Genomic DNA, 16,971 nt, shown 5'->3' with positions numbered 1-16,971 from the left:
ATTTTTTTGGGAGGTGAGACCTATTGAAGGAAATCTGACACCAGGTATTTGCTAACCCACCTGAGAGCAGCATAACTAGTGTCACTAGTGATAATCTGCTGATAAAACTCGGATTTTATTAAAACTACAGCAAGCGGCCCAGTAAGTGAAACATCGCCGAAATCAGTCTCTCTAAGTACTACTTCATGCCAGTCTCACATTATACGGCAAAAACCTGGTGGCAAATTCCCTTTCAATTTTGCAGTGACTGTGGGGGACCTATTTAATGCCCCCCCACCCCCCCAAAAAAAATTTCTGCATATTCAAAACTGCTGTCAGGTAGCACGTTAACTAGTGATGAGCGAATATATTCGTTACTCGAAATTTCCTGAGCACGCTCGGGTGTCCTCCGAGTATTTGTTAGTGCTCGGAGATTTAGGGTACCGTCACACATAACGATATCGTTAACGATATCGTTGCTTTTTGTGACGTAGCAACGATATCGTTAACGAAATCGTTATGTGTGACAGCGACCAACGATCAGGCCCTTGCTGGGAGATCGTTGGTCGCTGGGGAAAGTCCAGAACTTTATTTCGTCGCTGGATCTCCCGCAGACATCGCTGAATCGGGGTGTGTGACACCGATCCAGCGATGTCTTCACTGGTAACCAGGGTGAACATCGGGTTACTAAGCGCAGGGCCGCGCTTAGTAACCCGATGTTTACCCTGGTTACCATTGTAAATGTAAAAAAAACAAACACTACATACTTACATTCCGGTGTCTGGTCATGTCCCTCGCCTTCAACTTCCCGCACTGACTGAGCGCCGGCCAGCCGTAAAGCAGAGCACAGCTTGTTACCCGGGGACTTCGGGATCGTTGGTCGCTGGAGAGCTGTCTGTGTGACAGCTCTCCAGCGACCACACAGCGACGCTGCAGCGATCGACATCGTTGTCTATATCGCTGCAGCGTCGCTAAATGTGACGGTACCTTTAGTTTTCCTCACCGCTGCTGAATGATTTACATCTGTTAGCCAGCTTGATTACATGTGGGGATTCCCTAGCAACCAGGTAACCCCCACATGTACTTATGCTGGCTAACAGATGTAAATCATTCAGCTGCGGCAAGAAAAACGAAATCTCTGAGCACTAAAAAATACTCTGAGGACCCCCGAGCATGCTGGGAAATCTCGAGTAACGAGTATATTCGCTCATCACTAATGTTAACCCTTCAGGTGAATTAACGCTAAGTGAAATATCAGAAGCAAAATTATATTTTTATCACTAAAATGTTGCTAATATCTGTGCATGCCCCTATGGAAATCAGACTCTCTACAGACATTACTTGGCTATGGATTGCCATGGCAAACATGAGGACCCCACTATCACAATCTGAGGGTGACTATCATGCTTTGTTAACCATCTATGTGCCACTGTCACTATTGGCACCCGCATCTAGAGGGTTAAAGATATGTGCCCACGATCAGTAATTGCTGCGGGTTTGATGCTGCGTAATTATACAGCGTCAAACCCGCAGTGTCCAGATACATAGTAACATAGTTAGTAAGTAAGGCCGAAAAGACATTTGTCCATCCAGTTCAGCCTATATTCCATCATAATAAATCCCCAGATCTACGTCCTTCTACAGAACCTAATAATTGTATGATACAATATTGTTCTGCTCCAGGAAGACATCCAGGCCTCTCTTGAACCCCTCGACTGAGTTCGCCATCACCACCTCCTTAGGCAAGCAATTCCAGATTCTCACTGCCCTAACAGTAAAGAATCCTCTTCTATGTTGGTGGAAAAACCTTCTCTCCTCCAGACGCAAAGAATGCCCCCTTGTGCCAGTCACCTTCCTTGGTATAAACAGATGTTAAAGCATTTCAAGAAATCCCCTGTCCACTATGTTTCCACAGATGCCCGCAGCTCACCCGTGGAGACTGACATGTGGCACGTCTTTCCAGGCCACAGCATGTTTCACGATAGTCTCCCCAAGAGAAAATACATCAATAGAATGTATTGGATGCGGTGAATCTGCACGGTTCACGGAAAACATGTGGATTTACCTGAGTTCAATACATGGCAGCGCTTTGGACGCAGCGAACATGTGGTGCATCCAAAGCGCTGCTAGTTCCGGATTGTGGGCACCCGGCCTATGTGTCCATACCGATCATGGCTGATGCAGCAGGGTGTCGGCTATAGTGTACAGCTGACAACTACTGCATATTCACTCATGGGGGGGAGGCTATTCTCTTAGCTCTGAGGTCAGTAAAAAGGCGTATGGATGGTCATTAAAGGGTTAAAACAATAGCAGTCTTGTAGGAATCTGATGCAACAGCGATGAGAAATTCAGCTTTTAATTTATACAAAAATTAGCTTAAAAGTGCATTGGGGCGGGGTGATATATTCATAGTGCACTGACACGCCCACAACGCACTCCCAGGCTAATTTGTGTGTAACTTCAAAGCTTGCATTCTAAGACCTGGCACATTAGATACTTCTTGTTGTTCTAGGAGCCTTGCCTCTAGTTTTAGTTTCCATTTCAGATCACATTTTCACCCTGCTGTACTCAGATTTATTCTCCCTTAAAGAAGTCTAATTTGTGCCTCCTGGATCTCTCCCGTGCCGCACCTGCACCCTAAACACCTTTCTTCAGTCACCAGAAACACATGACTTTCTTTTTCACGTGCACCAGACCACATCTCTCGGGGCGGGAATAATCTTTCAGCCCTCAATTTCCAGATCTTTTCTGTTACAAATTGTCAAACCCAAATATTGCATCATCCTGTTCTTTCCTCTCCCACAATCCTATGCTGTTGTACAGCAAATCGCAGAGCTTGCATTATTAAGCATTTATGGACAATTGGCTTATTTCTGTGGCTGGTCCAGTCTATACGAGAAGCATTGCCACCCCCGACATTACCAAACACATATTCTGCGCATTATAAAGCAGCAGAGGGGGGCAATTGCTTGCAGTAAGCTAAGGGTGGTATGTATAAGGGACCTCAAGTGTCACCCTAAGGCCCGCATACACCTGTGTCCTTTTTATATAATATATCTCATTCTCTGCATCGACAGTGTCAAGACGTCTGGTCAACCAATCTGGGCAAACTCAGATTCAGGCAAATATCCAAGAAAGAAGCGAAGCGAGAACTAATGCAGGATCTGGCAGTCTTGTGTCACACTGCACATCTCTGTTTTATGGTGGGATTAGCGTCCTCGAGCCCACGAGATATACAGTCCATACTGTCAGCAGGGAATTAACGTTTAAGACCCCGTTAAGCCACGTTTTGACATTATTATGTCTTACTGGCCACATACATGAAATAACCAGAGTCTTACTACATAAATATGTCGCTCATGAGCTGTTCATCTGGCTTCTATGTAAGAACAGTGCCATTCTGTGTAATAGGAAGCATACTCTTGTTTTATGGAGCGATGCTGTCCGACAACTGCACAGGTTCACGACAGACAGCAGCTCGGGTATATTCTCTATATTCAGCAGTTCCTAAATATCCAACGCCAACTAGTGATGCAGCAATCAGCGCTTCCAGAATCTTGGAGGCAAAGACAACAAAAAAGCATGGGGATAAATGCCCTACGGACATTACATGTGGGCTGCAGCTCCACTAAATGTCTATGGGGTTGACTGAAACAGACAAGCGCTGAATCTTCCCATTTCGGTCAGTCCTATAGACTTTTAAAGGAACGACATCGTTGTTGTCATTCAAACTCATCCACTCTGATGCCATGTTGGAAATGACCCTCGTTCCTCCTGACTGAACAATGTTGGACCCTCAGTGATCAAACAATTGTGACAGTGACGTGCGCTTCCTGCTGCCGTTGGCACAGAACTTGCTGATAGCGATTGACAGCTTATTTACCTGGCGCACACTCACACCGTCTGTGCATGGATCAACACATACCGGTATATCACTAGAGGACATTGTTTTCTCTTGGCTCAGCAAGTATGAAAAACATGGCAGAGGCCTGAAAACACGTGGCAGGATTCCAGAGAGTGATCCAGCAAACGTGTCAGGATATTGACATGTAGAGGGACGGTCACAAGAGGCCTCCGCTGTCACCGAGAGTCGTGGACTTTACAGGAGGGAGTAACACGAGGACGAGACACAGAGTGCCACATAATACACGTAACACTGTGCGCACATAAGGGTGGAGCATGTAGGCGACTAGTAAGGACACAATTTTCTGTTAAAATGCATTGCAGCAAAAAAAAATTAACTGTGCTAAGACTATGTTATTCACCAAGATAATTTACTAATCATTGGGACCCCCACCAAAACTGAATGGAGCTGAAGTGAACACCTCTCTCCAATCATTCCCCTTGAGAAAGCAGCATATTTCCAAGCGAAACGCGCGTCGGGGTTTTTTTTTATTCCATTCTGGCTCCAGCTCAGTGTGTCTTTTTGCCCTGCATATTTGTGGTAAGTCCTGTGCAAACAATATATGTAGATACTTGATCCATTACTATAGTGGTGACTTGCCGCTCTGCTATTACCAGCATTCTGACTATGTCAGACTGGTTATATTTTTAGGGGCATGTTACACACCGGTGGATACCTGTTTTTCTCTCACCATCCTTGTGCACTTTATTGGTATTTATATGTGTAATGTAATCTTTTTTACTATGTATGACTTCTTTTTGATACCATAATAAATAGTTTATACCCGTTATACTCCTTTCTCTCCGTGTTGTCTATAATGTAACATCTGTACACTGCGAAAGTACGCAGCGTCCAAACTGCAGCATTTACAGACCGTGTGCACATACCCTTGTGCACGTACCCTTAGAGACACATGAGGTAAGCTAATAAGCACATCCATGCTCAAGTGATTGGGGGGGGGGGGGGGGGAGAGAGAGATCACATGATAATCCCCATAATTTTTTTCCCAGTGCCATGAAGTCTGTCTCATGAGTTCCAGTAGGTTCACTGCCGCCCCCCATGTGCATGTTCATTATTGCCCCTTAATGGTTTTTCAGTCAGCTTGCATGACACACATCATTTTCTGCTCTTCTAATCCCTCATTAACATAAATGCATCACTTCATTCACAATTTATAGTTATAGCACTATTCCCCGATACCTGCTCCTGGCTGCTAATACCACAGATCACTTGTAATAAAACTTCCAAACTGATGTAAAGTGAATTTACAAATTTTACCTCCACAAATGCTCGGCTGGATGAAGGGGTAAACATTTCAACAAACACCTCCAAAATTTTGTAAAAAGCCTTCCCAGAAAAGCGAGAGCGGTTACAGATGCAGAAGGGGCTGACTCCATATTAAAGGGGTTGTCTAGTTAAAAACAAGTTATCACCAAGAGACAACTTTCTGATCAGTGAGAGCTTTCGACCGCTTGCACCAATCAGAAGATTGGGTATTTTTATTCCCCCCCCCCCCACCCCCGGTTACAAATGGCACGGAAGGTAAGACATCAGCTCCTCCCAGTGGGGATAAAAGCTCCGCTTTCTGCTGATCGGTGCAGGTCTAAGGGTACCGTCACACAGTGGCATTTTGATCGCTACGACGGCACGATTTGTGACGTTCCAGCGATATATCCGTGACGTTCCAGCGATCTCGCTGTGTCTGACACGCTCCTGCGATCAGGGACCCCGCTGAGAATCGTACGTCGTAGCAGATCGTCTGAAACTTTCTTTCGTCGTTTAGTGTCCCGCTGTGGCGGCATGATCGCATGGTGTAACAAAGGTGTGCACGATATTGTATACGATGTGCGCATAGTAACCAACGGCTTCTACATCGCACATACGTCATGAAATTATCGCTCCAGCGTCGTACATTGCAAAGTGTGACAGCAGTCTACGATGCTGGAGCGTCACGGATCGTGCCGTCGTATCGATCAAAATGCCACTGTGTGACGGTACCCTTAGAGGTCAGACCTCCACCCATCAACAAGTCAGGGCTTGTACACAAGTCAAGTATTTGCGTTTTTCCAGTGTGGGTTTTTTTTGTTATTTTTTCAAAAAAAGATTTCTGAAATCACATGCATATGCTGTTTTTTTTTCTTTTTAATCATTAATGCACTTTTTCAAATCTGCAGCATGTCAATTCTATCAGTGTTTTACATCCATTTAAATGGAGGAAAAATGCAAGTAAGGCTCCTTTCACACTAGCGTCAGAATCTCCCCATCGCAATGCGTCGGGGAGAGATGCCGACGCTAGCGTTTGCTGCATTGCACAATGGAGGCAGCGGATGCATTTTTCCGGCGCATCCGCTGCCCCATTGTAAGGTGCGGGGAGGTGGGGGCGGAGTTCTGGCCGCGCATGCGCGGTCGGAAAAAGCGGTCCGTCGGGAGAAAAAAACGTTACATGTAGAGTTTTTTTCTCCCGACGGTCCGCAAAAGCACGACGCATCCGTCGTCAATGCAAGTCTATGGGGAAAAAACACATCCTGCAAGCACTTTTGCAGGATGCGTTTTTTCTGCAAAACGACGCATTGTGACGGATTGCAGAAAACGCTAGTGTGAAAGTAGCCTAAAACTGCAAAGAAAAACCCATCAGAAAGAAAGAAGGCAAGAAAATACTGTAAAACACAGCAGGGTTTTTTTTATGCACAAAAAAAAACACTGCAAATACTAAACGTGTGCATAAGCCCTGTGAAGAACCCTGTCATCTGATTCATGCCTCACAAACCGCATGAATCGAAGCAAGGTATTCACTTTCAAGAACATAGCTGGATACAAGACTAGTACTGTGCCACCCCTGGCAGGATTTTTTCAGTGCTGCAGCAGGTGATTGACAGGTCTCTCCCATAGTGAAATGCTGGAGTGTTTCAGAGAAAAACATACCCGGCTGCAATGATATAAGTAGGCTCTAAGTCATGCTGCTATCTCGCTTTTCCTTGTAACGTCTACAGATGTAGAATGGGATGTCAGAAGAGCTCCTGTAGGTGTAATGTGAAGGGGGCACATACTTTTCTCCATATAGTAGGAGTCTGGTACAGGAGGGATATGATGGGGCTTGTAGTTGTATTACTAGATACCAGATCCCTACTGCCGTCTCTCTATCCTGTGGTTATACAGAGCTGCACAGCATGTGATATCCGGGAGACGTGCCCTCCATGTACCCGCTGGTCACTTTTCACCATACAGACAGATTGTATATAGTGTATATCCCGCTTCTTTCCAGCTGTCCGACTACAACCCCTAGCATCACCTAACAGCATGTATACACAGGGATTTGTAGTATCTGGAGCCACATGTGGCAGACGTTCTATAGACATACGGGTAAAAAAAAAAAAAATCAGATAATAGACTCGGCAGATGACTGAAAACATCAAACATTTCCTAGTACAAAACAGGAACAGTCCCAAAATAGAGTGGGGATTTCACTAAATCTGTGTAAGAAGAAAGTGAAGTCGACTGTAGTGTATGCGACTCAAGAGCTGAAATCTGCCTGCTGTAGACAATGACTATCACTAGTTTTTACAAGTCAGCTTCAGTTATTGGGGCTCATGTAGTAAGAGTCACAGCGGACAATAGCGCACAGTGGCGAAAACAAAAACATGGAGGGGATCAAAAATCAAAGGACACCATCAGAATACTGATGTAACGGCTTCTAAACAAAATGTACTAATGAGATTATACTGCATGACATGCTGGTAGTTGTAGTTCGACAAGATCTGGGGAAAAAAAAAAAAAACCTGAAACTTGCATTATCACCTTCCCGTTCTTATTGCTCTGGTACTTATATCTGGTGTGGCGCCGGCTCAGTGGCCAGTATACAGCCAGCATCTGCCTCTAACAGTAGGGATAAGAATGAACTCCGATCACGGCTGTTTAACCTATTAAAAGCCACTGTCAATCTCCAACAGTCACATTTAAGGCACAATCCTGCTCTGGTGTCCGCCCATTGGCTTCCTGCGAAGCGATGGTGGGGTGCCAATGTCTTACCATGACTTCCAGTAGTTTGCTGAATGCCCCTGTCTTGGTCCTCCTGAGGCTCAGAACAGGCCGAGCGGGATTCTAGTTATATTCAGCAACAGTGTAAGCCTACAATGTATAAGTGAGTGAACCATCACAGGTTCAAATCCCCCTAAGGAAGTGCAATATGTTTTTTCTTTATTATTATATAACAGTTGAAAAAAGAAGTTTCCATCTACTATAGATAAAGTGACATCTGCAGGTTTTTCCTCAATATCCGACATGAAATCATAATAAACCATCCCCGTTTTAGGTCAATTAGGATTACTATAATTATTAATATTTGAAAATGCCAGAAAGAGAGAATGTTTTAAGGCATTTTTATTACTGCAAAGTCAAAAGTTTACATACATTTCATTAATATTTGGCACCATTGCCCTTAAACTGAATGACTTGGGTCAGACGCTTGGGATTTCCTTCCACAAGTTTCTCACAATAGTTGGTCGGAATTTGGGCCCATTCCTCCTGACAAAACTGGGGCAACTGATCCAGGTTTGTAGGTCCCTTGCTCGCACCGGCCTTTTCAGCTTTGCCCATAAATTTTCAATAGTATTGCAATCAGGGCTTTGTGATGGCAGCTCCAAAACATTGACTTTGTTATCCTTAAGCCACTTTGTTACCATTTTGGCAGTATGCTTCAGGTCATTGTCCATTTGAAAGACCCATTTCCGCCCAAGCTTTAACCTCCTGGCTGATATCTTGAGATGTTGATTCAGTATTGCCACAAAATCTTCTTTTCTCATTACATCTGTTTTGCGAAGTGCACTAGTCCCTCCTGCAGCAAAATAACCCCACAACATGATGTTGCCACCACTGTGTTTCACAGTTGGGATGGTGTTCCTAAGCTTCTCCCTTTTTCCTCTAAACGCAACGGTTAGAGATGGGCGGACCTGATCACTAAAGTTCGGCGTCCGTATCGAACACGTACTGTTCAGGCACAGACACTGAACACGGACTTCAACAGGAACGGTTCGAGTTCGGACCCTCGAACACTAGGCGTTTGTCACGCTGTCATGTGCATGAGAGCGCAGCAAACACGGCTTCTGATCGGTGGTAAAATCATCACCGCTGGTCAGACAACCACGGTTCCCACGCTGTCAAAAGACAGCATGAGAGTGCAGCTGTGATCAGAGGTATAAAGTTTACCTCCAGTCACTGGTGTCAGTTGATAGGCCTCCTATCAGCCGACACCTGCGCTGTCATTTTAAAAAACGGCATGGATTACCTTGCATTTTTAATAACCAGCCAGTCAAAATTCACAGCTGGAGGTTGGAACCCTCAGCTGTCAGCTTCAGCAAAGCTGGTTATCGAGAATAAAGGGGTCCCAATGCTGTTTTTTTTCATTACTATTATTTAAAAAAAATTAATTTAAAAAAAAATATATCATGGAGTCCCCCTCCCCCCCCCCCATTTCTGACAACCAGCCAAGCTCCAGCAAACAGCCGAGGGCTAGTACTCAGGCTGGTAAGGGGCCATGGATATTGACCCCCCCAGCCTGAAAATAGCAGCCCGCAGAAACCCAGAAAAGGCGCATCTATTAGATGCGCCAAATGTGGCGCTTTGCCCGGCTCTTCCTACTTGCCCTGTAGCGGTGGCAAGTGGGGATCATATTTGTGGGGTTGATGTCACCTTTGTATTGTCAGATGACATCAAACCCACGGACTACTCTATAAGACACCCATCCATTACTAATCCAATAGTTATATTGTAAATAAATACACGGCCAGAATAAAGTCTTTTATTTAAGTAAAACACTTTTTTATTTAAAATTAACAAGCACAGTTATACTCACTTAATGAAAAATTCATCTCAATCCCTCGTCCCCTGTAATAAAACAAAAAAACAATATCCCTCACCTGTCTGTCGTTCTGTCCCAGGCCATAATCCATGTCTGGGAGATAAACAGTTTTTAGCATAGATGGTGCCAAGATGCGACCATCCAGGGCGAGAACCATTGATGAATGAGCTGCTGCAGTATTAGTGACCAGCGATGACGTCAAGGTTACTGACGGTCACTGAGGTTGTGTTCCCAGCAGGGCAAATAAACTGCGGAGACCTTGGTGAGATCACCGCTAGCACCATGAGAAAGTCTCACAGTGCAGAGGTGTGTTCACTGCAGTGAAATTCTCCCAGTGTACTCGCCTCTGAACCGTAAGACTTTCTCACGATGCTAGCGGGGACTTCGCCGTGGTCACCGGCTAAGCATGCAGCCTCAGTAACCTCGATGACGTCACCACTGGTCACTGAGGCTGCGCTCGCAGTAGCTCATTCACTAGTGGTTCTGCCTGGGCGGTGACATCTTGGTATATTGTTTTTTGTTTTATCACAGAAGACAAAGGATTCAGCGCAATTAGGCATTAGGTGAGTATAACTGTGTTTGTTATTTTTAAATATAAAAGACTTTATTCTGGCTGTATGTCCATTTACAATATAACTATAGGATTTAGTAATGGATAGGTGTGTTATAGACGCCTCTCCATTACTAAGCCGTGGGCTTGATGTCACTTGACCATACAAAGGTGACATCAACCCCACAAATATGAACCTCATTTGCCACAGCTACAGAGCAAGTGGGAAGAACTGGGCAAAGTGCCTGAATTGGCTGCTTTTGGCTTGGCTGGTTTGGCTTTGCCTTGGCTGGTTGTCAAAAATAAGGGGGACCCCCATGCTGTTTTTTTTTTTTTTTAATTTGAATTAAGTATCAAAATACAGGTTGGGGCCCTCTCTATTCTGGATAACAAGCCTTGCAGAAGCTGCGCATGCACACGACAGCGTGGCAAACACTGGATATTTGGGCACCGATCCGGATACGGTTCTGGCACCCAAACTTTTTGTAACTGTTTGGCCAAACTTGAACACCCAAGTGTCCGCCCATCTCTAGTAACGATGGTTATTATGCCCAAAAAATTCAATTTTAGCTTCATCAGACCACAGGACATGTCTCTAAAAACTAAGGTCTTTGTTCCTGTGTGCATTTGCAAACATTAATCTTGTTTTTTAATGTTTCTTTTTGGAGTAATGGCTTCTTCCTGGCAGAGTGGACCTTCAGCCCATGTTGATACAGTACTCGTTTCACTGTGGATATTGACACAATCTTACCAGCTTCCGCCATCATCTTCACAAGGTCTTCTGCTTTTGTCCTTGGGTTGATATGCACATGTAGGACCAAAGCACGTTCATCTCTGGGACACAGAACCCGAGTCCTTCCCGAGCGGTATGATGGCTGGACATTCCCATCTTGTTTGTACTTGCGTATAATTGTTTGTACAGATGAACGAGGCACCTTTAGACATCTTGAAATTGTACCCAAGGATGAGCCAGACTTGTGCAAGTCCACAATTTTCTTCCTGATATCTTGGCTGATTTCTTTAGACTTTCCCATGATGCTACACAAAGAAGCAGTGTGTTTCAGGTGTGCATTAAAATACATCAACAGGTGGCTCTCTAATTAACTCAGATTATGCAAAAAAAAACAAAAAACTATCAGACGCTTTCAAACACATGACATCATATGGGGCAGTCCAAAAGTGTTTAAAGGCATAGTAATATTCGTGTATGTAAACTTTTGACTTTGCAGTAAGTAATAAAAATGACTTAAAACATTCTCTCTCTCTCATTATTCTGGCATTTGGCAAATAATAATTATGGTAATCCTAATTGCCCTAAAGAGGGAAAGGTTTATTCTGATTTCATGTCAGATATTGAGAAAAACCTGCAGATGTGTCTTTTATATAGTGGATGGAAACTTCTGGTTTCAACTGTATGTAATTTTTAAATTAATATATTTTTCTCCCCTAAATATTTGATTTCCTCTCTTTTCGCACGATGAAAATAATAAATATTTGGTATTACGATGTCCATAAAAGTGTTTTCATAGATCACATGTAATGTAACCCTTATGTTAAACGTTGTAAATCAAAAAAAGAAAACAAAAAAGGTCTACACATCAGAATGGACTCTTAAAGGGAATCTGTCACCACATCTTAGGCCTATAAGCTAAGGCCACCGCCATCAGGGGCTTATTGACAGCGTTCTATAATGCTGTAGATAAGCCCCCGATGTAACCTGACCTTTCCTGGCGCAGTGCGCAGGGAAAGGTCAGAGAGGCTCGGCGCCTGCGCACTGCAGTACTTTGCTGGGCAGACAAAGTACGCCTGCGCAGGAGCCGCAGCAGGAAGCAAAGAGGACGTGATTGTATAAAGATGGGAGGCCCCGGACCGCAACGCCCATCGGACCGGAACGCCCCTGGGTGAGTATAATCTAACCTGTTTTTCTTACCTTTCAGGATACATCGGGGGCTTATCTACAGCATTACAGAATGCGTTACCGAATGCTGTAGATAAGCCCCTGATGGCGGCGGCCGCAGCTTATAGGCCTAAAATGGGGTGACAGATTCCCTTTAATCACTGCACCTTCCCCCAAAATGCAAAAAAGCGACCAAAATCTCGTCTCTAACCCAAAACTGTGCGGCTCAGCGCCTAAAAAACACAAAATGCCGGGGACGGAAAAGTAACAACGGTCTCAGAAAAAGGTGACAAACAATACATCGATTTTACCGAAGTTGTGAATTTCTCCACCGCTTGATAATGACGCCAGGTGGTTCTCGCCCCGTTCCGGAGATTCGCTTTCCCGCATTATTTCCACCACACAAAAGCAAAAGCGCCAAAAACGCGGAAGAATTAGGGATTTTTCACCATTTCACTCGGGATTTTTCTATGGTTTTCCAGCACATTATACAATAAAATGATCGTGGTCCTTCGAAATGTCAGCTCGTCCCTCAAAAACCGAATCGTGGTGATGGGGGCGGAAAAACGGAAAATGGAAGCGGGAAAAGTGAAGAATGGATGAAGCAAAGAGGGGGTTAAATGGTAAGTGTTTGCTGGGATTTGTAGTCCCACTACTGCTGAGCTCCCTGATTATAGACGTGTATACATTACAGGCAGCCTGATAGACAGCAGTGTGACAGGAAATGACAGACACACCCCCTCTGTATACAGCAGAGCACTGCCTGCAGCCCCTCACTGTACAGACCCTCACTGTAGAGACCCTTACTGTGGACCCCTCACTATACAGCTCCTCACCGTGCAGCCCCTCACTATACAGCCCCTCACTGTAGAGACCCTTACTGTGGACCCCTCACTATACAGCTCCTCACCGTGGAGCCCCTCACTGTAGAGACCCCTCACTATACAGCTCCTCACCGTGCAGCCCCTCACTGTACAGACCCTCACTGTAGAGACCCTTACTGTGGACCCCTCACTATACAGCTCCTCACCGTGCAGCCCCTCACTATACAGCCCCCACTGTGCAGCCCCTCACAGCAGCGCGCAGCCCCGCACTCACCTCGCTCAGCTTCTCTCCAACTGTTTTTGTTTTGATCTGTTTTTTTTTTTGTAACTCCCTCAAAAGCGTCTGCCCAGCAACACTGTCACGTGTCAGAGGCGGAGCCTGATTCTATTGGTAGAAGCTAGAAGGTGTGAGGTGATATCCACCAATGAGCGGTCGGAGGTTGTGTCTATGGGCGGAGAGAAGGAGGGGTTTGTTGTCGACGTGAAGGCTGAGAAAAGGCGGGATTTGCCGCTGTGACTGGAGAGGGAGGTGCCGCCATTTTGTGACACGACGCCTCCTCCCCCGGAGCTGAGCTCCGTCCTCTCAGGTTGTTATTCTATTCACACGACACACGTGCTGCGTCTGACTCAGGAAGAGGAACGAGGTTTTGTTTTGTTTTTTTAAAGACACATAATACATGTATGATTAATGATGGCGTCTTCACACAAACGTACATTCGTGAGGAGAATTTACCTCAGATGCGGCTTAAAATGATTTATTTAGTAATGAGCTGTATAGAGAAAGCAGATTCTGTCAGCTATTACCTCAGGTGAAGACGTGACCTCAGACCGTGCGGTTTCATGGCCGTCCGTATTTGCAGCCGCTAGAGTCGGTTTTCCCATTTCGAGGTTTTTTTTTTTGCTGCATTTTAATAAAATTTTTAGATTTTTTTTACATTTGTTAATACCTGTTAGTTTTTATTTTCAGTGCCCCGTCGCTGTTTTTTTTTGCAGTTAACCTTTTATTGATACCATTTTGGGACACATTATCGTTTTTTATTGGATTTTTTTTTAGTTTTTCTTTTTCCGTACGGGTTAAATAATTGTATATTTAGATTTACAAACGAGCGATATCAAACCATTTTTTAAAGAAGACCATTTCCCGTGTTTTTCACGTTTAGTTTCGCACACGGTCTCATAGAGGCCGCAGAGCAGAATAAAATGTTTTTTTTTTTTTGTTTTTTTTTTCATCTCTCATTTGTGGAGATATTAGCCATGAAAGTATTTGGCGCCCATTGAGTTAACGTTGTCCTTCGGTATCTAAAATGACCTTTCCAAATATCTATTTTCACACCCTAATCCTTTTTGTGATTTGCTTTGTTTTACACGTCCCTCGCCCTCCTTATTCCTAAATGTTGTTTTTTACTTCACTTCCTGTGATGTTTTGCTTGAGAGGGTGCAGCGATGGAAGCAATGTGAGTGACCTCGGCGCCGACCCAAGGCTTCTAGCACCTCCCACATAAAATGATTTGTTTGAGGGTGATGCTAGAAGCTTTTTGTAAGTGCTGATGTCACTCTCACTGCTGCTGTCTCCGCCCCCTGCGACATTTTGTTTAACAAAAGCAGAGAGCCAGCGCTGCTCTCACTTCTCCCACAGTTTCTATTAGGCCATGTTCACACAGTGCGTTTTTTACCGCGGAACCGCGGCGGTTTTGCCGCTGCGGTTCCGCAGCTGTTTTCCATGCAGGGTACAGTACACTGTACCCTATGGAAAACAGGACACACTGTGCACATGGTCCGGAAATTGTAAAAAAAAAGACGCGCTGAATAGCTCCCGGAAAAAAGAAGGAGCATGTCAATTCTTTTTCCGGAGCCGCAGCGGTTCTGCACCCATAGACCTCCATTGTGAGGTCCAAACCGCAGTAAAACCCGCAGATCAAAAATATATCTGCGGGTTTTACTGCGGTTTGATGTGCAGAACCGCTGCAGCAGGAAGTGCGGGGAGCGGGCGGAAGTGCGTGGGCGGAGTGTGGCTGCCCCCCCCGTGTTCCGATCCCGCCCCCCGTGCTCCGATGCCCCCCCCCAGTGCTCCGATGCCCCCCCCCAGTGCTCTGATGCCCCCCCCGTGCCCTAATCTCCCCCCCTTATACTCACCCGGCGTCCCGGTGTCCGTCCGGCCGTCTTCTCCCTGGGCGCCGCCATCTTGCAAAATGGCGGGCGCATGCGCAGTGCGCCCGCCGAATCTGCCGGCCGGCAGATTCGTTCCAAAGTGCATTTTGATCACTGAGATATAACCTATCTCAGTGATCAAAATAAAAAAATAGTAAATGACACCCCCCCCCCCTTTGTCACCCCCATAGGTAGGGACAATAAAAAAAATAAAGAATTTTTTTTTTTTTTTTTTTCACTAAGGTTAGAATAGGGGTAGGGGTAGGGTTAGGGTTAGGGGTAGGGTTAGGGGTAGGGTTAGGGTTAGGGGTAGGGTTAGGGTATTTTCAGCCATTTTAACCCTAAAAAAATTCCTAGAAAACACACAGACTCTGGCTAGAAAACTGCATCAAAAAAACGCATCAAAAACGGACCAAAAAAGGACCAAAAAAAGGACCTGCGTTTTCTGCCAAGAGCTGCAGTTTTTTAAAAAACAGTCAGGAAAAAAAAAGGATGGAAATCCTGAACGTGTGAACATACCCTTAGGCTGCTTTCACACATCAGGTTTTTGGTTTCAGGCACAATCCGGCAGTTTCAGGCACAATCTGGATCAGTTTTTTTCTTACGCCTGATCTGTTTTTTCCCCATAGAGTTGCATTACTGCCGGATTGTGCCTGAAGGACATGCGTTTCATCCGTTTTGTGCCGGATCCGTCCCTTCAGGCTTTTTTGCCGGACACAAAAAAACGTCTCCTGCAACGTTTTTTGTGTCCGGCGAAAAAGCCTGAAGGGACATTTCCGGCAATAAACGCATGGAATTGATATGTGAAAGAACATTTCCGGCGACCGAATCCGTTTGTAACACACTGAGCATGCCCAGAAGCTTTGTTTTTGATTCTGGCATGGAGTCTCTCTCGCTCTCTCTCTCTCACGAAACATCACAGGACGTGAAGTAAAAAAAAGACATTTGGGAATTTAATATTTAGAAATGAAAGGTGTTCCGTAATAAAGCTAATTACAAAAGTGATTAGGGTATAAAAAAAAGGTATTTAGAAATGACATTTTAGGTGCCGGACCATCACTTTAACTTTTGTGAAGTCCAAGTGGTTGTCATCAGTCTTCACTGGGGGCGTATATCTGTTCCCCCTACCTCCTTGTATGATGCTAACCAAATATTCTGCCCTCGTTCTGGCTCTCATAGACTTGCACTGAGGTCTTGTGACTGGTGATGGGCTCTTTTTGGTGATATGGCTCCGCTCCCCAAAAAGAGCCAACTCTTTCGGATCCCTATTAAATATGTTTCCACAATATGTGAACACATATTTAAGCTGGCACCCCGCCTACCCATGGCCAAAACTCTGCCTACTTTCAGTTAGCTAATTAAATTGATAAGTGGGTGGAGTTTGGTTTCGAGTGGGTGGAGTTTGGTTTCGAGTGGGCGGAGTTTGGTTTTGAATGGGCGGGGGTTATTTCCTCCGAATAGTGAAATTTTACGCCAGAGAGAGCCATTCAGAGAATTTAGTGCCCTCTGACCAGGGCAGGAACTGTTGTGGAACATGAGGGATTACTCTGCATAAGGCGGTCAATATAACCTGCCATATTGTGGTCTCTCACAGATGCATAATTGTGGGGTTTACACATAGCATAGTTTATTGTCTGTACTTGCCTCCAAATGATATTGTGTACAGTCAATGTTGGGTATTGAATACAGAGAATACCAACAACTGCTATATACAGTATGGTATAACAAAAGGACAAAGGGTCCCAAAAAGAAGTCCTTTATAGACTCCTGTAGAAACAAAGGATTTTACCGGCACAGAAGTCCTTTTCTTAAAAA

The 16,971-nt window shown here is 44.9% G+C and overlaps 1 protein-coding gene across 2 annotated transcripts in view; it reads right to left on the bottom strand.

The window, feature by feature from the left end:
• Window positions 1–13,332, bottom strand: part of PDCD4 (programmed cell death 4) — a 44,512-nt gene extending 31,180 nt beyond the window's left edge. Inside the window, exons 1-2 of one of the 2 annotated variants that reach the window (XM_069754280.1) lie at window positions 13,283–13,332; window positions 11,039–11,325 (exon numbers count right to left, since the gene is read on the bottom strand). In XM_069754280.1, coding sequence (XP_069610381.1) covers window positions 11,039–11,321 — 283 coding nt within the window. In that variant the 5' untranslated portion in view covers window positions 11,322–11,325; window positions 13,283–13,332. The remainder of the gene's footprint in view (window positions 1–11,038; window positions 11,326–13,282) is intronic. The other variant, XM_069754281.1, reaches the window with a different exon arrangement.
• Window positions 13,333–16,971: the final 3,639 nt, after the last annotated feature.

The sequence above is a fragment of the Ranitomeya imitator genome, chromosome 2 (genome assembly GCF_032444005.1).
Source record: "Ranitomeya imitator isolate aRanImi1 chromosome 2, aRanImi1.pri, whole genome shotgun sequence".
In the NCBI taxonomy this organism is placed as follows: domain Eukaryota; kingdom Metazoa; phylum Chordata; class Amphibia; order Anura; family Dendrobatidae; genus Ranitomeya; species Ranitomeya imitator.
The sequence above is the reverse complement of the archived record's forward strand: the minus strand, read 5'-3'. Positions and strand labels throughout refer to the sequence as shown.